Raw genomic sequence first — 24829 nt, 5'->3', positions numbered from 1 at the left:
CTTTAATGTAACTAAGTTCTCAAATAAAATTATTTATTGATCATATGAAAAAAAAAAATTATAAGAAGACTTAAATTTTTTGGCCTTTTTGACCCGCATGTAACCCCCGTGAAGTACGCGGCGTTTGGAAATCACTACGAAATCGAAAATAAAAAAAACCATGTATGCATGTGTTATATTAAAACTGCAGTTACAATAAGTAAAAAAAATTTGCAATTCGCAGATTATAAATCAGATGACAGTTTTTAAAAATTCAAAATGTCGGATCCAATATGACGGCGGAAATTTAAACAAAAATTATCATCTTTTTCTAAAACTTTGTCACTCGGGGATTTTCAAGGTCGCTGATTACAAATCTGAGTTAAGTTTTTCTAAAACAGATACGGTGGAACCAAAAGATCGGATGAATCAACAACATTCTCTTGGAATACTTTTATAATTTCTAAATTTCTAACAAGCATATTATTAAAATTTAAAAAAAAATTGTTTTTTTTTCTACTTTTTTCTCTTTCCTTTATACTTTTCCTTTTCCCCTGAGCTGATTATGATTTTTCTCTTATAGATGGAAAGAAAAAAAAAATTTTGCCCACTGGCTATGATTTTAGCATAAGGAAAAAACTTGAATCTATTCCATGATCTATACCACCCCCCTCCCCCCACCCTTCCTTCTCAACACGAAATGTGGAATAGAAAAAAAAGAAGTTTTAAAAAGTTTCACCAAGTGCCAGGATGCTATAAGCCGGTGCAAGGAGCCGCAGCAGCCGTCTAGCTTCAGCTGCCACAACTTCCCACGCTTCACGTACATATTATATATATATATATGTATATGAATCCACCACCATCCTCTAAAAACCACCTTACTACCTGATTCGAATTTGGCTTTGTGGTGTGGGAGCTCTCATAGTTAAACACATAACATGTGCCCTTGATTTAGAAGGCTGAATGAAGTACTATTTTCGTACTAAAAACAACAAACATTAGGCCCTGTTCCAAGAGAGAGAGAGAGAGAGAGAGAGAGGAAGATGAAGAAGAAGAGGAATTATACATATATATAGTCAGAATTTGGTATACACATAGTAAGACCCCATTTCGGACAGATGGAGAATATACGATTTCATAATGTGGAATCAATGAATTTCAATCATTTTTTTCTTTGATTTTTCTTCGTGATTTAAAAAAAAAATTTAGTTGCATTTAGAAAATTTCTTTTTTTTTATTCTTTTCACTGGGACACATGAATTTTTATTATGGTCAGCCGGGGTAAATCCGAACGCTAATTATTTCAGCTTAATTAAAATTTTTAAAAATAAGTTCGATATGAGAATTTTTACCTCAGATCCTCTTCAAGAGATTCTAAGTATTATCCCATTTTTCGTTTGTTAATTAGCAACAGCATAAACAAAGATAACGAGTATTGCAAAAAAGATTGAAAATCAAAAGATGACACTCTTTCAGTATTTTGTCTCGTATTTGAAGAAAAAGAAGCTAAAAATTCATTTTATTATTTATAATTGTTTGTTATGAATACTAGAACAGAAACTATATTTGATTTTTGCCTTCTGTAAAATTTTATTAATAATATCAGACCGTTCGTATTTACTCAGGAAAATTGGAAAACCGGGGTAAATCCGAACGGTATTTTCAATAATTTTTTTTTACATCAGAGCCACACAAAATTGTTATTATTTCATTACACTATTATTTTAACATTATAAAAGTACATAGAAAAAAGTTTTTCTTTCTATACGTATCCTCGTTAGTAATTAATAAGCAGAAACTTAATCTCTGTTCTCTCGAAGGAGTGTTTCAATTTTTTTGCCAAATGGTTTGTTGAAAAAAGTTTTTCAGGATCTTAATAAAATTTGGTATTCTACGGTTTTTGGGGTCGCTAATTACCAATTTGAAGTTAATTTTTCAAAATTCAATATGGCGGACGAGAATTAAAAAATTCATTGGATTCGCTCGAAAATTGTTACTCGGGGGGTTTCAGGGTTAGCAAATTTGATCATTTTTAAAAATAAGTTTTAGGAAAGTCCGCCATTTTGAATTTAAAAAATTTCACTTTTATTTTTGTATTTACATTCAATCACTCCAAAATACTTTCTGTAGCAAGTTTTGCAAAAATCCGTTATGATTTGATAAAGTTATTGAAGGTTTTAATTGTGTAATGCATTTTAATTTTTAACCTGTTTGATTTTTGTATTTATATATGATGCATTATTACATAATAGGTTTATTATCGTATTTTTTTTGAGTTTTTATATAAGTTTAACAATTGCAATACTTTAAATTTATTTTCCCTAAGATTTTTCTGAAATACAGTGGCGTTCGTATTTACCCCGGTATTTTAGGAAAGTTGCAAAGTATCGAGGTAAATACGAACGCTAAGTTTCCTGTGATTGTAATTTATCAAAAATTTTTTCTACCCCATAAAATTGTTCTATGGAAGTAAAGTAACAACTTCATGCACCAGAATACCGGAAGTATTTTTTTTTTTAAAGAAAAAACTTATGTTATTGTTGAAACTTACTAAAAGCGTTTGGATTTACCCCGGTTGACCCTACTTATTTTATTATTACTATTATTATTATTAATAATATTTTTTAGATAAATTATCATTTTTTAAATTAAAATTTGACAAAATACCTCCATGCACTGAAAAAAAATGTATATTTGATTCAAATATCGGTGTATTTGGTTATTATCAAATAAATATTTACTTGAATCAAATATTTCTTATTTGAATGAAATAAATGGTATTTGCTTCAAATAATGAAATATTTGATTCAAGTAAATATTTATTTGATAATAACCAAATAAACGGATATTTGAATCAAATAAATCTTTTTTTTCAATGTGAAGTTGGCGTCGACGCTCAGCGTCGAAAATTATTTTTTATGGAACCAAAAATATCAAAACATTTTTTAAAAAAAGGTTTTGGAATCATTCATAATGCCTTGAGAAGTATTTTTCAAGATACTATTTGGATTGAAAAATTAAAAAAAAAAATAATAAATAATTTGAAATTTATGATTCGACGAAAAATAATTTTCGACGCTAAGCGTCGAAGCCAACTTCAGGGAAGTGACAAAATGGAAATTCGTCGTTTTAAGAAATGTATCAAATAATAATAATAATTAGTGCAAATAAAAATTCGAGCAAATGAAGGATTCAGTGATTTAAAAATTCTGGGGCATTTAAAAATTCAAATCATTTAAAAATCTGTTAACATATTGACATTTAAAAAAAAATAATATGGTATACACATTTTGAATAATATATATATATATTGGGAAGCAAAGTTATTAATTTACTACATATATATATATATATATATATATATATATATATATATATATATATATATATATATATATATATATATATATCGTACTTTGTCTTTTCTCAGAAAAAAAATATGTATATAATTTCACGGTCCAGTGTTTAAAAAGATTCATAAATTCAGCGTAACCATGTAACTTGTTATTTTCGGTAGTTTAGCATCCATGTGCGTCTACATTGAAAGTACATATATATACTTTGTATACTGAATGGTAGAGGCTATCATCCTCCCACCTGCCTCACATCAAGACCCTCGTCGAACTTCTGCTGTGTGTGTCTGAGCATATAATATACAGAAACCAAAAACAGGAGCAGAAAACGAGAGGAAAAGAAGCAGGGTTGAATCTGGAAGATGTGCTTCAGGATCAAAACGAAGACACGGAAGAAGTTATATATACGCGGCTTTTTTTTTTTATATAGTTTATACGCATATATATTGAAGGGTGCATCAGCTGCCTTTTTGAAAGATGATCTTTACTGCAAAATTTTGCTCCCACGCCTGAACGCTTTGTAACAATGAAGTTTTTTTTCTCTTTCTTCTATACATATATATATATTCATACCAACCCTTTCAATTCCTTTAGAAATATTCCAAATCTTCCTTCACTCATCTATATATAAAAAAAACCCTTTCTATTTGTCCCTATTGCACTTTCCTGTTAATAATAATTTTTAACCCTTTCTCGATACTCTCTTTTTTATGATGGTGCACGCTCACACAACACACAATAAGATTTTAGAATTTTCCACTCTGATTATTTTGAGAAAAATTCGTGATTGCATCAAGAAAAGTTTTTTTTTTCGTTTGAATTAACACAAATACCCGTCAACTAGGTCTACTATGGTAAAATTATTATTATTATTATTATTATTATTATTGTAAAATATTTATTTTAAAATATTAAAATTTGACACCTATTGAATCTACTAGTTTCTATTTTGAAATTTCAATCTTCTAATTTATAATCTGCGAGTCAAAAACTCTTTGAGTAAAAATATTGAAGTAAAAATAACATTTACGACGATTTGTAAAATACCGCCAACCGTGGCTATATTCTACACACCTAGGGGCTATTATACTCAGATACCCATTTTAATATATGGGGTCAAAGAAATATTTATTTTTGAATTAATTAAAAAATTTCTTTGAAACGAAGATAATTTTTTTTTTTTTTTTTTTTGAATCAAATATATAATTTGTTTGAAACAAGTAAAGTTTCTTTGTATTAAAGAAAGATTTGTCAAAGAAATTGATTTCTTTGAATCAAAGAAAACTTTTTTTTCAGGGTGTAGGGCGCATGCACTGAAAGACTTTTTGTTTCAAAAATTAATATAATTTGATTCAAAATGAGGATAACTGTATTTTTGTACTATTTAGTCGTATGAACGTACTAGTTTCTAACCAAATAATACCAAAAATTAGTATGGTCCATACTAATTTTTGGTATTATTTGGTTAGAAACTAGTATACGTTCATAACGTTTATTTTAAAAAATGTTATTTTTAATATAAATTTTACCTTTTTTAATAAATAAATAAACTTTGTTGGGTATAATAGCCCCGCAGTTGGGGCTATTATACTCACCACATCAAATTTCTCTATAACTTATTTGCTAACAATTTTTTTTGACATCTAACTTAAAGGATAAGAACTGATATTTTTTATTACTTAATTTCTTAATTTTAGTAAAGCACTGAGTAAAAAATATCGTTTTTTTTTTTTTTGTACAATAGCCCCGGTTAACGGTAATTACAAATTTAAAAACATTTTTCTATAAAGTTTTTATATTTTGATTAAACATGGAATAGAAAAATTTCGATTTTTGTTCCAAAACAGCTTCGGCTATTAACGGTGCTGAAAAAAAAAAATTAATTTTGTCTTTCTACTTCCTTAAAATTAGTAGCTATAAAATAATTTATAAATATCATCATTGTTTAAAATATTTTCAAATTTGTAATTAATTTTTTTTTTCATTTTAACTTTAATTTTACTCCATTATTATAATCCTTTCTGTAAAATAAAGTCGCCGACGATTATGTGTTTTATTTCATTTTAATAAAAACAAAAAAAAAATATGACACTAACCAGAAATAAGGGTCGTTTCCTCTCAAGAGAATAGTAAAAGAAAGTACACGACGAAAAATAAAACAGGAAACTTACAATCAAAAAGAAGGGAAAAAAAACTTCTATATATATATATATATATGTATAAGAAATAACATATAACGAAAACTGTCAACTAAAATTAATGACATGACATAATCAGAAAAAACGCAGATCCACCAGTGTAGATATTGTCAAGAATCGAAAGAATGAAAAAAAAAATTTTCACCAGGCAAAAAAATTCTAATATTATGGAAAAAGAGAAAAAGAAGATTAAAATAACCAGAAAGGAGATATCATATATATATATATGTGACGCTCCACGAGAAAAGAGACCTTATGATAAAAAAAAATTTAGGTTATGTTTGTAATTTTTAAAGTGAAAATACACAAAAAGAATCAGCTTTTTAAAAACATTTGTGTTTTTCGATTCGAAAAATTCATTTAAAAAAACCTGAAAACATAACCTCAAAATTAGGTGATAAGTAAGGATCAAGAAGCAAACATCCTTATATATTTCAACGTCAAATGTTAAGGACATAGGTCTACAGGGTTTGAGATTAAAATCGGCTAACATAACCTCAAAATTAGGTTAATTTCTAAGTCAATAGGTCGCTGGATTTAAAGTTGAGACTTAGAAATTGACCTAATATTGAGGTTATGTTAGCCGATTTTAATCTCAAACCCAGCGTTTTTTAAACCTAAGCCCTTAACATTTGATCTTTTCTTATCACCTAATTTTGAGGTTAACTGGCATAACCTTAAAAATACTTCAATTTCTAGGTGAAAAGAGGTTTGAGGTTAAAATCGGCTAACATAACCTCAAAATTACCAGTAGGCAAAAAACCATGTTCGTTTTAAAAACGTTTTAAGAACGTTTCATGTCTGCCAAATAATGTTCTAGAACATTATTTGAATATCTATGTGCTTAAAATGTTTCAGAACATTTTTTCGCAGACATGAAACATTCTAAAAACGATAAAAAGGAATCCTATAGTCAAATATGTTATATATATATATATATACAAACTTTCGAAAAATGTTGATATGCAAAATTTTATATTATAATTATACCAAAGTATATCGGGTAATTAATTTTATTTGAGGCAAATGAAAGTTCACCGCGCATATATATAGGAAAGATCTTCAAAGCGTGGAGGAATCCAGAAATCTATATATATATATATATATATATATATAATATGAACATTATTAGAAAGCCTAGTACATAGTTCTTGTTTTTACCGAAAGAAATCGATTTCTCACTATATCTATGTGTACACTTATAAAACAAAACGAACATCGCTTCGCGTCTAATTAGCTCGAATGATGTTTCGCTTGCGCGGGCGCGTGCGCTATCATTTTCTCGCTCTTCCGATCCGTGCCAGCGTGACACACCGCAACCTAAAAGGGAAATCGCGAACTATTCAATTGAAACCCTGATACTTTGCATTACATGGAATTTCTATACATAGTTAGATGTATACTATATCATTGTGGTGTATCACACGATATCTCGATTCCGTGATCCCTTGAAAACGTGCTCGCGCAGTTGTAATGCAAAAAATTAAACACTACATGAGGCACTCTACGTGAGATTTTAGTTCAAAAATTTTTTTTTATTCGACTTGAGCATTTTTTTTTCTTAAATTTTTATGAAAAAAATACGTATTTTTTGATTTGATAAAAATTTAAGAAAATTATGGTTTTTTTTTAAATCTAACGTCGTCCGAAGCCGAGTAATTTTAAAATGCATTTTTCTCTATCCTAGTAATAAATAAAAAATAATATTATACATTTTTGTTCGAGTATGTTCTTAAAAAGTTATAAACAATTAAAATTTTATTTATTAAATAACTTATTAAGAACATACTTATTAAAATATAAAAAATGTAACAATTGTAGAGAATGTTTCACTGAGTAAAATGAGCTTTTGTTTATAAAAATTTGTTAAAAATTGCAATTTTTGTCTGATTTAAAGGAAAAAAAACTAAATGTTAAAAAAATAATTATTGACAAAATATTTTGGAAAAAAATAATTTTTTTCGAAAGGATTAAATTCTAGATCTTTTAAAATTGTTTGAAATTAATATTTATTATATTTTTGTTTGCGTTAAAAATTTTTTTTTAGTTTTGACAGGTTTTTGAGGTTATGTTGACCCGCCACTCTCCTTAATACCTCTAAATAAAATAAAAATGAAATTTTTTGTTTGTTTTTGAGATATATAATATTTTTTCAATTTGTCTTTCTCTCGATAAAGATAATTGTATTTTCTCTATAAATTCGCTTTTAATCTTGTTCGTCACCTTCACACCATGAGCCCTCCACCAACAACCAATTTCCTTTTATAATTCAATTTGCGCTGATCAAACGCATTTTCATTAAAGCTCCTCCCTTTTTTGCTAATACATAATTCCTTTTTTATTCTCAATAATCTTTATATTTCTGAACTTCAAAAAAAAAATTGTCAAGTTTCATTGTTAAAGTATTTGAAAAAAAAGATTCACTAATTTCATAAAATTATTATAGTAAAAAAAAAGCTCATATTTAGTTAGTAAACTTTATTGCTGCAGAAATTATTGATTCAAATACAGTTTATTTAATTCAAATAAAAATTATGTGCTTCAAATAAATATTTATTTGTTATAATAGTCAAGTAACTGAGTATTTGAATTGAATAATTTTTTTTTTTCAATGTTTATTCGAATTAAGATTTAGGGTCGATATTATTTTGACACAAAATTTTTCGTAACAATTGTTATATTGTACAACCGATGATGATGTTAAATTTCAAAATTATTATAAAATCCAAAATATGCACTATTTTTATCTTATTCTTATTTTTAAGAATAAATTAACTTTTAATTTTCAGTTGTTTCATTTGAATTTGAATTTTTCTACAAATTAACATTATCACCGGTTGTACAATAATATTGTTACAAATTATTTTATGTCAAAATAATAGGGGAGGATGGGGTAAGGATAGTTAGGTAAGACATTTTTTGATCTAATAGCTAAAATTCAACAGGCATCGGAAAAAGAATATTAGTATCGTTCGAAAGCCTGTTTATTTATTAGCTACAATTTTGTAATACATTATTTTACTGTGTATTGCAATGCCTTCGAGATATTAGCGGAAAATTAAAAAAAAAATTTAACTATCCTTGCCCCACTATTGGGGCAAGAATATAGTTATATCAAAATTCTTTTTACGAAAAATAATCAAAAAAAAGACATTAAATTTTGGGTTTTTTTAATTTCATTGGATAAAAACACTTCAAAACACTTCAAAGCACTACCAAAAAAATTATTTGTACATAAATAAATATTTAAAACAGTTAATATTTGAAACAGTGTTTTAAACAGAACTGAGAAATTTTAGAAAAAACAGGATTTTTACAAATAAACACGTAGCTTCCATAAATGATATCGCATCAAGATCAAATTTTTCTTGACGTCTTTTGGTGTTAAAACAAGTATATATGAAGAATAGTGCCCTTTTTGAAGAACCCGTATAGCCAATAGAGTCACTAACTATCCTTGCCCCATCCTCCCCGACCCAAAATTTATGTTACAAAAAAAAAAAAATTATTTGATTAAAATAATAATCCGTTACTTCAACGTTCGGCAATTATTTTAATTTTTGAATATTTTATGAAATCCTATTTTAAGATTTTGAAAATTTATCCGTTATACATAAATCAATCGATTGTTTAATAAAGAAATTAAATGGAAAAAATTTTCACCTTGTTAATATAGTAATTATGTATAGAAATCTATAAATATATAGTGTGAAAATTATATTTCTTTTTTCCCTAATGCACGGGCCATAATTTCACAAAAAGATATAAACCCATCTAATGAATTTGAACTGAAATATATATAAATTTGATCACACCTTTTATTTTCTTATTATAATAATATTATATATATATATATATAAGAAAATTTAATAATAGGTGTGAGTGTATATTGGATTTTGAGATATAAATATCTTACTTAAATATAGCCGTGTTCTGTTAAACTCTCGCCGACTCAATCTCTTTTTGATTCGGGTGCGAAAGACGGATTTACTTCTTTTTGAAAGTTATATATTTATATATATTATAAAAGTATAGAAAAAGTGCTACTTTTATTGTGAACGATGCCCCGTACTATAAGAGTGTTCACGCCCGCCGCATTTACTTCCAAAAACAACCTCCATGATCCTTTATCCCCCTCTTCCTTTTCCTTAATGCAGGTTTGATCGTTTTAATATAAGATCAAGTATAAAATATTACATACCAGCGAAGGGCGGATCCATATGTGTAGTGTGCGTGGAGCCGATATATACCCTCGATCTTTCTTCTTCGCATCAATCCACCTACTCGGAGATCTGAAATATATATATAATAAAATATAAATAAATCAGTAAAAAGGGAAATAAAAATTGAGGGGTGGATATATAAAAATCAAATATATAAATATATCCCGTGTGGAAATTGAAAAATGGTCCTAACTTGGTCCCATCTAGTTTGCCGTTTTATTATCTAGGTCCTATCTTGGCAGTCTAACTTGGTCCTAAAATGGTTGGTGATGCGATTTTAGCCTGGTCCTAATTTGGGTGCCTATTTAGGACCAATATAAGGGTCCTTTTTAGGTCCTAGATAGGACCAGCTTTTTTAAAATTCACATAATTTTAATAGGATTAATTATTTGTTAATAAATTTTGATAACATAATTTTGTATATTATATTGAAATTAATATATTTGCTTACTTTTAGTACATACATATATATACAAAAACTTACTTATAAAATCTTTGTTTCTTTACGCATATATAATATATATATTACCATATATGTACATAAATAATGTATTAACAATCAAATATTCGTAGATTTTTTAAAAAAATAAACATTTAAATATAACTGGACTTTTACAAAGGTTTAGCTTGCACCCTATGATTTAAATAAATCTGTTTCTTCCATACTATAGTTCTCTTCGATATAAAATCTTTTTTTTTTTAAATTATAGAAAGTTTCTTTGAAAAAAATTATCTTTGTTTCAGAAAAATTTTAATTTTTTTAATCAAAGATATTTTTTTTGATTTTATATTAGTATTGAAACTTCTTTGATTGAAATTTTTATTCTTTTAAATTTTTCAACTTATTTCAATCAAAGAAACTTTATGTAAATTTTAGAAAAACTTTTTGTTTAAAAGGAAATTTGTTTCGAATGATACAAAACAAATCAAAGCAACTGACTTTTTCAAATAAACAATCCCTTTTTTCTGGGTGTATATAATAAAAAAAAAATGTAATCAATAATAATAAATAATAATAATAATAATAAATCAATAAACAAGCAGAATTACATTGCACTTTTTACACAAGAACTTAACCTCTAAATAACTTCTGCTTATAGTTTCGTCCGTTTCGTCTGCTAGGGTTGAAAAAGTAGGGGCAAAAAAATTCAAATTAAATGTAACCCTTCTCATTTTGTTTAATATAAATCTAATTAATAATTAATTAAAATTTTTAAAAAACTATGGTATATTTATATTTTTTTATTATTTTATAATTATTTTATTATTATAATTATTTTATTATTATAATTATATTATTAATTATAACTAATAATGCCAAAATACTCCGATATAACTAAAATGGCTTGTAAAAGCAGGACCAAGTTAGGACCAAATTAGGAAATATTAACATTTTCTGCCAAGTTAGGACCAGCTTAGGGCCAATTATCATTTTAGGCATACCTTGGGGATTTCTACTCGGGATATGTGGAAGCTATATACAAGGTGTTCCAAAAGTATGGAAACTTGCAAATATCTCGAAAAGTACGAATTTTCGTAAAAAATGTTCAATACAAAAGTTGTTCCAAACAAAAAGATCTACATTGTTGAAACCAAAAAATTGGGCCCCGGGCCCAATGTTGGGCCTTACAATGAAAAAAGTAGTTTTCTTAAATGAGACCACCAATTTTGAATATCAAATTCGTAATCCGCATGAAATTCTGCGTTCAGACATGTGGTATAAGTGTCCAAAATATTGGGCCCAATCCAAGATATCGGGCCCAATATTTTTCGACAAAGAAATAAATTTAAAAAATCGTATCTGTGGGGGTTTTTTAGGTCACAGGATTACAAAATTCAAAGCTACTTTTCAAATTGAGCACAGAGCCCAATGTAGGATTCCGCGGCCCAATGTAAGGCTCACAGTAAAAAAATTAGTTGTCTAAAATAAAACCCACTAATTTTTAGTATCCATTTTGTAATCGTTATGAAATTCTGGATTTAGTTTTGTAGTACAAATGCCAAAAATATTGGGCCCAATGTCTAGGATTGGGCCCAAAATTTATTGACAAAGAAATAAATTGATTTGTATAGAAAAATGTTGAATGTTGGGCTCAAGGTCTGGGATTGGATCCAATATTTTTGTAATTTGTACCACAAGTTTGAGACTATAATTTCACAATGATTATGATTATGTCAACAAATTTTGAGCCCAATCCTAGACATTGGGCCCAATATTTTTGGCATTTGTACTACAAAACTAAATCCAGAATTTCATGACGATTACGAAATGGATACTAAAAATTAGTGGGTTTTATTTTAGACAACTAATCTTTTTACTGTGGGCCTTACATTGGGCCGCGGAATCCTACATTGGGCTCTGTGCCCAATTTGAAAAGTAGCTTTGAATTTTGTAATCCTGTGACCCCAAAAACCCCCAAATATACGATTAAAAAAAATTTTTTTTTGTTTGTTGAAAAATGTTGGGCCCGATATCTTGGATTGGGCCCAATATTTTGGGCACTTATACCACATGTCTGAACGCAGAATTTCATGGGGATTACGAATTTGATATTCAAAATTAGTGGTCTCATTTAAGAAAACTACTTTTTTCATTGTAGGGCCCAATATTGGGCCCGGGGCCCAATTTTTTGGTTTCAACAATGTAGATCTTTTTGTTTGGAACAACTTTTGTATGGAACATTTTTTACGAAAATTCGTACTTTTCGAGATATTTGCAAGTTTCCATACTTTTGGAACACCCTGTATATACTTTTTAGCTAAAAGAACTATTTATTCCCAAGCAAAAATTTCTGTCAAACGCCGATATTGACAACAGGCGCAATCATGCACCAATACTGGCTGTCCGACAGTTGGCTTACCAGTATTGGTTCAGTGCTGATATGGATTAAATTCTGTACTGTTCCAATACTGCAAACCAATACCGCATGCCAGTATTTTCCAAAACTGTACCAGTATTATTGAGACAGTATTGGCAAACCATAGTACTCGGTCAGTATTAATCAAATAATTTTTTTTCAGTTTATATTTAATTTAATATTTTAAATGGACATAAATATTTATATTAAATTAAATATTGAATTAAATAATAATTAAGATATAAATACATTAATAAAATAAAAAGACAAAGAAAGTTCGGATAAAATGTTTTACGGTTCGGATAACCGCAGAAGGTACGGATAACCGCAGAAGGTACGGATAACAGGGGTTCGGATAATCAAGGTTCCACAGTATTATATTTGACTATACATTAAAAAATTAAACATAAATTTTTTCTGATTTTTATTCACTTAAATTAATTATTAAGAAAATTATTCACATTTTAAAAAATATCAATTCTCACTTATGAAAAGTTATTCTAATTCCTCCACACGAACCAAAGTATTTATATAGTTATAAAATAAAACCATTTTATTTACAAATAAGACGGACAATTTTTCACAAATAAATAAAAAACACTTGACAAGAAAAAACCACGATCACTGGATCAAAATTGCACACGGAGAATAATGGAAAAACAAATAAAGTAATTTTTACTATACTTTAAAAGTAAAACCGAAACTTTTCGGAGTTTCTGTGCATTTCTGGCAATTTTTACTCCAAAAATAGTAAAATTTAGTTCTGAAATAGTAAAAATTATTCCAGAAATAGTAAATCTTACTATTTTTGGAGTAAAAATTGACAGAAATGCGCAGAAACTGCGGACAGTTTCGGTTTTACTTTTAAATTATAGTAAAAGTTACTTTATTTGTTTTTCCATTTTTCTCCGTGCAAATGACCAAATAAACAAACGACAGAAACATTTCGGCGCAAATTTTAAAATTGACTAATCACAATTTTCTTAATAATTTTTGATTGGTCAACTTTAAAATTTGCGTCGAAATGTTTCGGTTATTTGCAATTTCGGTTAAATGAAAATTTGACGTTTTAAATGTTCTTTTGAAATGACAATTTGATCAAATGGAGCTTCGATGAAAAATAAAAAAAATTATATCTGATTTTTAAATTGTCCTAGTTATAGAATTTCTGTTAAATAATAGTTTGTTCGAATGACAATTCTCTTGAATCAAAATTCAGTTAAATATCAAAGTTCTGTTTAATAGAAATTCAGTTAAATAAAAAACTTCGGTACCAAAAAATTTTGTTAAGTAAAAATTCATTTAAAAAAAAGTTAGAATTTTCATTTCATGGAATTTCATTTATCATAATTATTTTTGAGACAAATTTCCATTTGTTCAAATTAGTATTTTGCAGAATTTGTCATTAAAACGATTTTCTATATTACAAAACTTTTATATAACCGAAAATTCACTTCACAGAATTTTTATTTGTTCGAATTTTCATTTAATATAATAGGCATTTTAAAGAATTTTTATTGCATTGAATTTCATTGCATAGAATTTTCATTTTATTCTTTCAGATGAATTTTCGCAGTTGTTCGAATTATGATTTGATATAATTTCCATATAACCGATTTTTTATACTACAGAATTTTTACTTAACCAAAAAATCATTTAACAGAATTTCTAATAGATAGAATTTTCATTTGTCCGAAATTACAAATGTCCGAACACATAATCGACAGAAAAATTTCAGCGCGATTTTTAAAATCAACCAATCACAATTTTATGGATAATTTTTGATTAGTTGATTTTAAAAATCGCGTCGAAGTCTTTCTGTCGATTTTTTATTCGGCCATTGTCAATTTCGGAGAAATGAAAATTCTATCAATTATATAGAAATTCTGTTAAATGATTTTTCGCTTAAGTAAAAAATTCTGTAGTATAAAAAATCGGTTATATGGAAATTATATCAAATAATAATTCGAACAAATGATAATTCATCTGAATGAATAAAATGAAAATTCTATGCAATGAAATTCTATACCCAATAAAAATTCTTTAAAATGCCTATATTATGTTAAATGAAAATTCGAGAAAATAAAAATTCTGACAAATAAAAATTTCAACAAATAAAAATTCTGTAAAGTGAATTTTCGGTTATACTAAAATTGTGTAATATAGAAAATCGTTTTGATGAAAATTCTGCAAACTATATACTAATTCGAACAAATAAAAATTCGGCTCAAAAATAATTATGACATAAATTTCCAAAAAAATGAAAATTCTCACTATTGATTTTTAGAAAATAATCATACGTCTCCCCAAAAATAATAGTAATTTTTACAATTTTCAAAATACAAAATCCCTTCAACATCGCAACCGTCACGCAGAAACGTATATATAATAATCCATGTGAATTTATAATAAATTACATTCACACTGTATAAACTATATATATACGTATAATAAAAGGGAATCTCCTTCCATATATTGCTTTAAGGCTTAGTTTTGCGGCACGTTAAAAAATAAACTTTTGCTTTCACAGCTGCAACATTGTCCTCAAATGTTGTCGAAAGAAATTATCACCGGACTCGTGCTCGATTTAAAGTTTCTTTTTTAAAGCTCATAGGTTTGGCTTGCAGTTACAAACGGAGCAAACATAACATGTCCCTGAATGCTTTCATTTAGGGATTATCTTATATGATCTCTCTAACTAAACTATTCTTATACAAACTTTTGCTTTTTCTACATTTGCCTTCAGGTAATGCAGCTGCACAACAAAAAATTTACAAAATGCATTTCACATATACGCAATGTGTTTATATATATATTTGATACAATATGTTTATATATTTATTTCATAGAATATATATTATATAAAGAGTAAATCTCTTCTTTATACAAAATAAAAAAAAAAATCAGTTCAACTTAGCTTGTCACTTAATAAAAATTTGTTTATTATTTAAAGAAGCATATACTCTCTAAATCTGAATCAGTCATATTTTACTGATTAGCAGTAGAAATCTACTAATTGCCATAGCGAGAATTGAGCAACTGCCAATTAGTAGAAATTTACTGATTCTATTAGTAACACAGAAAATTAAAAGGTATTAAAATAAGCTGCAACGCTTCTTATTTTAATCCAATTTTGCTTATTTTAATCCATTTTGGTATTAAAATAAGCAAAATTAGATTAAAATAAGAAGCGTTGCAGCTTATTTTAATGCTTTTTAATTTTCTGTGAAAATATCAATTACTAATTGAATCAGTAATATAAATATTTGTCGGCGTCCACAAAATCTACTGATTTAATAATTAATTTTAAAGGTTATGTTATATACAAATTACTAATTTATATAAGTTATATTTTCTATTGCTTGCATATTCACTAATTATATTAGTAAATTTCAAAAAATAACTGAAACTTCAGTTAAAATGAAAAGTACTGATTGAATTAGTCAAATTTCTACTGATTCAGTTTTAGAGAGCATATCTGTCAGAACAATATATACATATATATATATCCTTCGCGATCAACGATCTTTATCGATCTGATATTAAAATCAGAATGTAAATTATATTACTTGTAATTACGTACATCCTGCAGATGCACAGACTGGTAGACATTCGAACGTGGTGAAAGTTTTAAAAATATGGGTCGCACTTTTTTTCACAGCTGTGATTTTTTTCTGCCGAGATTTATCAAGTTTTTTTTCCAGGTCGTGATTTAACGGTGTGTGGTGTGTTTAAATATTTCATTTCACGTGAAAGCCTTATATACATATATGCACACGAGACAAGTATATGTATATATATATACAGAAAAGGTCTAATTGATTTTTTAATTTGCAAAAAAAGTTCATCAATTTTTGTTATGATTTAAAGGTTTATCCTCAATTCTCGTCGATATATAATATTATATATAAAAAATTTCAATTCAAAAATTTATCATTTCTAAACTTATATTCAAATTAAAATGGAAATAATATGAATATCAGTTTAAAAATGGTGAATTTTCGAATTGAAATTTATACAAGGTGATTTTTATGTTACGGATCCATTAAAATTTTTTTTTTTTATTCCAATTTTTTTTTGTTTAAACAACGAAAAAAATGAGATAAAAAAAAAAATTTTAAATGACCGAACAAACAACCGACAGAAAGAATTCGGCGCGATTTTTAAAATCAAACTATTAAAATTTTATGAATAATTTTTAATTGGTTGTTTTTAAAAATCGCGTCGAAATCTTTCTGTCGATTGTTTGTTCGGTCACTTGCAATTATGGACAAATGAAAATTCTATCAATTAGAAATTCTGTTAAATGATTTTTCGGTTAAGGCCATGTGGGCAAAGGACGTTTTTTTTGTGGATTTTAACTTTCTCTGAAATAAATAATGATTTCGGTTTAAAATATTCAAGACTTGATAAAGTAGGGTGCAAAGCATCATAGGGCTGTTCTTCACTTAAAGTAAAAATAATAAAAATAAAGCAATAAATAGTAAAATAATGTATAAAATATCATAGTTGATTCAGCGATCACTAGCTCGAATTGGCGCTGTTTACTTGAGCACTGACACACTCAAGCAACGTCTGTGTATGCGCCGCCATCTTTGTTGTCATTTTCGTTTAAAATTTAACTTTTTAGACTTAGTTTTTAAAAGAATTTAACGGAAAATTAAGTTTTTTCAGGAGAACAGCGCGGTGCATTGTACCCAAATCTATATCAACCCTCAAAATTTTAGCTTAAAATCTGTTTTCATTTTAGAGAAAAGTTGGAATATTGCAAAACACATTTTCCTATATACTAGGTCACGTGGGTTTCTTCCACATGCCGTTAAGTAAAAATTCTGTAGTATGAAAATATCGATTATATGGAAATTATATCAAATAATAATTCGAATAAATGAAAATTCATCTGAAAGAAAATTCTATCACGGAGAGAAATTTATGCTACTGGGTAACATAATGATGTTAAGGGCAACCATATTTAGTGCTAAATATATACAGACAGCGATATATATTGTAGTATTTACTATCAGATTATTATCGAAATTTGATTGTACAATTTACAATCTTTGATGTTAAAAATGTTATACGATCAGTGATAGCTATCAGTACTATCAAAGATATACACTATTAATATAATGATTTTAACAAAACTAAAATGTAAATTGTGAGATTTAAATTTTTTAATTAATACGCTTTTTTAGGAAATGGCAAATCATTTAAATAATATTAAAATTAATAAAAAATTAAAAAGTTAAAAAAAAATTAAAATTAATTAAAAAGAGTATGTCTATTTTTTCACTCCATCTATAAAAAGGACTTGCTTAAACATAAATATATTTATCAAACGGTATATTTTTTTCACAGAGTCAATTGAATTTGTATCATTTTACTAATTTTTAAGTTTAAAAAAAGTAAGAAAAAAGATGATAAAGTTTTTTTTCCAAAAAAAATTTCAATAAACACATGTACATTTATACAAACGAAAAAAAAAACTTACTTGATTTTTGTAATTTTGAAATTTTTTAAAAAAATTTAAGCGAGGTCCTGGTTTTGGTATAATGAGTGATATTGTATCATTGTCCAGTAAGTAAATCGATTCTTCATCAATTTCACCGTCTAAACAACGCAAAATTGTTTTGAGGTTATAAACACGTTCACACTTCAGTCTTCGCTAATTCAATCAAAATAATAAACCTACCTCCAAAAGATGGAATCAAAGATTCCATATTCCACGACATTAATAAATTTTTAACAAACTCGTCCATTTTTTATTCACAACTTTTTTCACTATATATAAACACGTGCGTGAAAACACACACTGAAAAAAAATTCTGGTTAGGCTATATTTAACATTACTTTCTAGTTATGTTAACCAGAATTCTAGTTGAATTAATTAGAATTCTCGTTAAAATAACCAGAATTCTGGTTAACCTAACCAGAATCAAAATGTTAAATATACCCTAACCAGAATTCTGGTTATTCTAACTAGAATTTTTTTTCAGTGCAAGGACCGCAATTGAATAGGCGAAGTATACACCACAATCAGCGCATGCGCTCACATTTAATTTTTACAATATTTGATAGTAGTGACTACAATCCAAAAGCTAACATATTTTACTTCTTTGGGTAACATTTCCATTTCTCTCAGTGAAAAGTAAAAAAATTTATACAATAACTTAAAGGACCTGCTCGCACAAAATACATCGAAAAAAAGTTTGGATCAAATTTTTTTATACTTTGCAGTTTTTTATAGCTTATAAATTTCTAAAGAAAAAATCTTAATTGGCAAAACCCTAGAAAATCAAATATTTTTAGCTGTTCAGACTTAAAAAAAAAAAAAAATGAGAAAAATAAAATAAAATTCTGCAAAGTTTGCTCAAGGCTCGAGCTCAACATACATAGTGTATAGCAAAAATATTTGATTTTCGAGGGTTTTGTCATTAAGATTTTTTCTTTAGGAGATTGTAAGCTACAAAACTGCAAAGTATAAAAAAAATTTGACATAAACTTTTTTTCAAATTTATTTTCTGTGTTAGGTCCTTTATTTAAAATTTAATTTTTTAACAATATGATCCTATAATTTTCTAATTCATTGTCGATGGTTTTTTTTTTTTTACCAATTAGACAAAAAGGGCAAAAAATAATTACATATAAATTACTATTATACAAATAATAGTGAATAATAATATATAATATAATAATAAATAACATATATTAATACCTCGATTAATACAATAAAATTTCTTTAAAAAAATACCTAAGGTCAAATTTAATATCAATTAGGATGTGAAAAAAAAATAGTAGATAAATGATGTAAGATAAAAGAATTATATATATATATATATATATATTTCTCGAAAATTTCGACAGAGAACTACTGTTTCGTCTCGACGCAAGGTCAAAATTGCACCTGTACGTTTCTAGGGCGTACGTATACTAATGCATAAACATATATATATATATATATATATATAAATACAGAACGACACGATAAATATGGGGTGCGACTGTTAGATGAATAGTTCGATAGAGTGTTGGAAATTATATAAAGTATAACCATATATATATACACCTATACAACGAGGGTGGAGAGACTAAAATGTAGGGCGAAGAAAAGGGTTTCTTTTTGGGGTTAAACGGCTATTGGGCTAGCGGCAGAGATAAATAGAGTATGTCGAGTCGAATGGAGAAGGACACATCGATGATTGGAGTAAGGTTACTAGTCAATTTATTTTTTTTCCCCCCTTTTTTTTTTCTTTTAGCATATATATACAGATCGTGACGCACACAAATGCAATAAGCACATGTGCCAAGGGAAACATGGCATCTGTTGCATCCAACAACCACCATCAGCGTCAACACTAACACTAAGAAATTTTTTGATGCCTGGTGTTACCCACCTTCTCTGACCCCCTTGCAGCTCACCGAAAAAAAAGCCTTCTTCATTCTGCCTTCCCTCCTTTTGGCTTTTATATATATATATTCCCCGAGATTTCCACCATCTGCAAGTCCTGCACCTCTACCTCGCCCTTTTGCTTTCAATTCTGACCATTTCAACTCGCCCTATCTCCTATATATGTGTTTCTTCGTCTCTGGCTTTTAGCCGTGTTCAAGCTGTCTCACTTCATCTCGTATATATATTGGAACTTGGCGTCGAGCACCTTCTGCTTTTTATATATAGATATATATATAAATGAACAGCATAGCCACACTCAAATTGCACCAGCATCAAATCAACACGTGGTGCACATGTTTTAATGTTTTTATTCCCTCCGTCAGATATATATTGTATGGTCTAATATTTTTTATTATTATATACACGCAGCAAGGTGCCAAAATCATTTCAGAAAATCAAATGAATTTTTTTTTTTTTTATTAAATCAAGGTTACTATAAGAATCAGTTTTTCCTAACCGCGTGTGTCTAATGCAACTTTAATTGACACAGTGTTTTTTATATTATGTGAGAATTTTTTTAGGTTTATTATTCTCTCACTTCACTGCAAAAATAAGTGACTTATATGGTATCTTACAATAAGATGTAATATGGAAAAATAGTATCTTCCACGTTAAAAAAAGATATTTTGTAAAGTATCTTATTAATAGTTGTTGATAAAATTAAATGATCGTGGGAAGGTAAAAAATTTTTTTTGAATAAATTCAAAAGTGTATCGTCAATATAGCGACGTTTCGTTGGCTCAGGTTTGCCAACCTCATCAGGCTAGATTTATTAAACACAAAAAAAACCTTAATATTTATACATGTCTAAAGCGCTATTTTTAAATATCGATTAAAAATTAAATTAAATAATCCTACCTAATTCGTTAAAAATTAATACACATTTCAACATGTCATTATTAAAAAAATTCCACACATTTTAAAAAAAAATCCACAAATATGATTAAAACTTCGATTGAAAATAATTAAAAGTAAGGAAGACATTTCTACACGACAGTTTAGTGTCAACTGAGTTAAATTTGAAATTTACTCAAATATACAAGTCAAAAATTATATAAGAGAAAAGTCAATGACCTGGGATGTCAACACCGTTTAACCAGAGGTGCAAAAGGTCTGTTTTTCTTTATAGACACGAGTCCAAACGTCTGAGAAGAGGAAAAAAAGTTTTATTTAGAGTGAATATGTCTTCCTTTCTATTAATTGTGGAATGATTTGTTTTTATATGAATCATTTCAGATATACGTCTTTTTTTATAATTAGATTCATTGTCCAAAACCCTTGCATTTTCCCAATTAAATTCATGATTATATTCGATGCGATGTCGGTAAACAACAGAATTTTCATTCACTTTTTTGTGTTCTTTTATGCGAGTTATCAAAGATCGTTTTGTCTCGCCTATATATGTCACAGGACAATCCTTACAATTAAACTTATACACGACATTAGTTCTATCCCATTTTTTAGTTACATCCTTACCTAATCGAATGATGGAATTACAGTTTTTATTTATAAGGGGAATTGAAGCAAAATGAAATTCGTTCAGAATACTTGACAATTTAAAAAAAGATTTTTCATTAAACGGTAAAGAAACCTTCGGAATTTGACGATAAATATTAGCACTATTTTGATTGTTGTTGTTATTATTTGAAATTTTTGATTTATTCATTCGAATTTTAATATGTTTATTGATAAAGTCTGGAGTATAATTATTGTTTTTTAAGATAGTTTTTATCTTCTTTAAATTGTCAAAATGAAATTTTTTATTGGACAATAAAATCGCCCTGTCAACCAAATTATACACAATGTTCTTTTTTTGTTGAATTGGATGATCTGAAAAATAATTGATGAGTCTATCAGAAGAAGTCGGTTTTTGATACCAGTCTGTGATGATTTTATTATTATATTTAATTAGTTTGAGATCAAGGAATTTTATAGAATTATTTTGTTCTTTCTCTAAAGTAAACTGTAATTTTTTATTATAAGAGTTAAAAGTATCAAAAACGAGTGCGACATGTTCTTTTTTAACAGCTAAAACTGTGTCATCCACATATCGATAATAGAATAGTGGGACACAATTGTGTTCTTCCTTTAAGATTTTTAAACAATCAGTTTCCAGATCATCCATAACAATATCCGAAGCAAAAGCCGAAATTGGAGAACCCATCGGAGTTCCATAGATCTGTCTATAAAATTTGCCATCATGAGAAAAAAACGTGTTTTCAAAAACGAATTTTACACAGTCGATGATATCACAAAAAGGAATCTTACTCTTTTGGTTTATATAGAGCGCATACGACGGTCCAAACTCTGAATAACTAAATCGCAAGAGACATTAGTGAACATGGAAGTTACATCAAGTGAAAGAAAAGTATAGCTATCATCAATGGTAACATTACTTAATTTATTTTTTAATTCCAAACTATTATTAATGTGTGAAAGTGGTAGAGAAACACAATCTTTTAATGAATTATATAATATTTTGGCGAGAATATGAGTCGGACTATTTATTAAGGAAATAATTGGACGAAGAGGAACATTTTCTTTATGTATTTTTGGAAGTCCATACGCTTTTGCTAAAACTGTATCAGTCAAGGTCAATTGATTTGGATGGTAAATCTTGTCAAGAAATTCATTGTCATTCAGGTACTTTAAAATGGTGGATGTCTCTTTTACAAGTTTGATAAGAGGATTCTTTCTAACTAGTTCGTACGTGGACGCATCGGAAAATAAGTTCATCATTTTCTGATTATAATCAGATTTTTTGATAAGGACTGTGACATTACCTTTATCAGCTGGTGTGAAGAAAACATCAGGATTGTTTTTTAAGAAAATTTTAGTACTTTGTAATTTTCTTGAGAAAGATCTATCTTGATTTGTGGGGAGGTTTGTATTTTTAATATTATTTGCAAGAACGTTAGAAAATTTTCCGCGTAAGGAGTTTTTGGAGCTTTCGTCAATATCAAGGTTAGTTAAGGCGGACTCTAAATTTTTTATAGAATTTATGATATCATTTTTTGTAATGTCTTTTGCAAAACTAAAATTAGGACCCAAAGATGCCACTTCAATAACATTTGGAGGAATTTCTAAATCAGTCAGATTTTTGAACCATTTTTCTCGATTAAATTGAGATTCAGTTAATTGTTTTTTGGTTAGAGCAATAAGTTTCTTTTTATGAATAATGTTGTTAAAGTTTAGAACACGAACAAACTTTCTCCGGGAAAATACAAAAAATTTTTCTCGATGTAACATATCGAAATTTGAATTTGAAATATTTTCTTTAGTTTTATTCAGAGACGTTTTTAGAAACGAGACATGCAGATGAATATCATCAATTTCAATGTTAAGAAGTTTTTTTTAGGTATGATTGGTTTAGTTTGGAAAAATTTTTTTTGCAAGACTTACTTTGAAAAGTAACAACATTTAAGCGTTTTTTGAAGGCAATTATGTGTTGTGGAAAGACGTTATTGTTTCTACAACTTAGGAGAAAAAGCTTCTTTGATAGTGCAATAGCCAGTAGCCTGTTCAGCGTTGTCCATTTTTTTAAAAGGCTTTTTAAATTGGTACCATATTTTTCACCAATGTGTGTGATATATATATATATACGTCAGAATTTGAAGTTACTAAAATATAAAATACATTAAGCATCTTACATAAGAGGCCATAGTTAACCTCAAAATTTTTTTCATCAAAAATATGTAAAGCACTTTGACGAAGATACTATTAACATCTTAAACTAAGATATTTTAAATAACTAAAAAGATACTACCAAAACATATTAAAAATGACTACCAAAACATATTAAGATACTTCTTTTTGCAAAGTTCTTACAAAAAATTTTAAGATCAAAAATATAAATATTCGCTGGGCGCTTTAAAAGAAAAGTATGATTTTTATTATTTAATCACAGAAAATTAAAAGGCATTAAAATAAGCTGCAACGCCTTATTATTTTAATCCAATTTTGCTTATTTTAATCCATTTTGGTATAAAAAAATAAGCAAAATTGGATTAAAATAATAAACGTTGCAGCTTATTTTAATGCCTTTTAATTTTCTGTGATCCTTTGCGTTATGCTGATGCAAAAATGCTTACATTTTTCTGGTTTTATAAAAGGAGGAGGGTCTATAAGGCATGTTTGCGTCCTCCTTGAAATTTTCATTCAAGTAATTGAAACTAATTTTCGGCCAAAGAAAAATGATATTTTTGATGATCAAAGGTTGAATAAGGGTGTTTTGGTCATATTAACCAATAAATAATAAGGGTTTTTTTTTTAAATAAAAAATCGCTTAAAAATAAATGACAAAAATATTTTTTATTGTTCATCAATTGGCTTAAAAATCGTTACTCGGAGGTTTTCGGGATCACTGATTACGAATCTGATGTTAGTTTTCCGAAATTCAAAATGGCGGATCCAAAATGACGGACGACTTTTATAAAAAATGATTTAATTGGCTTGAAAATCGTCCGCCTTTTGAATTTTAGACAACTAACAACATCAGATTCGTAATCAGCGACCCCGAAAACCCCCCCACTAACTACGACTTCACCACCTAGCGGACGCAAGGATAACCACAATATAAAGCGCGCGATTTTTTGAAAATGATAAAAACTTAATTTTCACAGAAAATTTTAAGGTATTAAAATAAGCTGCAACACTTATTATTTTAATCCAATTTTGCTTATTTTAATTCTAAAATGGATTAAAATAAGCAAAATTTGATTAAAATAATAAGCGTTGCAGCTTATTTTAATGCCTTTTAATTTTCGGT

The 24829-nt window shown here is 27.6% G+C and overlaps 1 protein-coding gene across 4 annotated transcripts in view; it reads right to left on the bottom strand.

Moving 5' to 3' along the window:
- Positions 1 to 24829, bottom strand: part of LOC127282519 (neurogenic locus protein delta) — a 247978-nt gene that overhangs the window by 103255 nt on the left and 119894 nt on the right. For all 4 annotated transcript variants that reach the window (XM_051306793.1, XM_051306797.1, XM_051306794.1 and 1 more), the window contains one exon: positions 9732 to 9822. In XM_051306793.1, the coding sequence (XP_051162750.1) occupies positions 9732 to 9822 (91 nt within the window). The remainder of the gene's footprint in view (positions 1 to 9731; positions 9823 to 24829) is intronic.

Source organism: Leptopilina boulardi, unplaced genomic scaffold (assembly GCF_019393585.1).
Source record: "Leptopilina boulardi isolate dan_hultmark-lab unplaced genomic scaffold, ZJU_Lbou_2.1 LbouV2_300, whole genome shotgun sequence".
NCBI classification, from domain to species: domain Eukaryota; kingdom Metazoa; phylum Arthropoda; class Insecta; order Hymenoptera; family Figitidae; genus Leptopilina; species Leptopilina boulardi.
The sequence above is the reverse complement of the archived record's forward strand: the minus strand, read 5'-3'. Positions and strand labels throughout refer to the sequence as shown.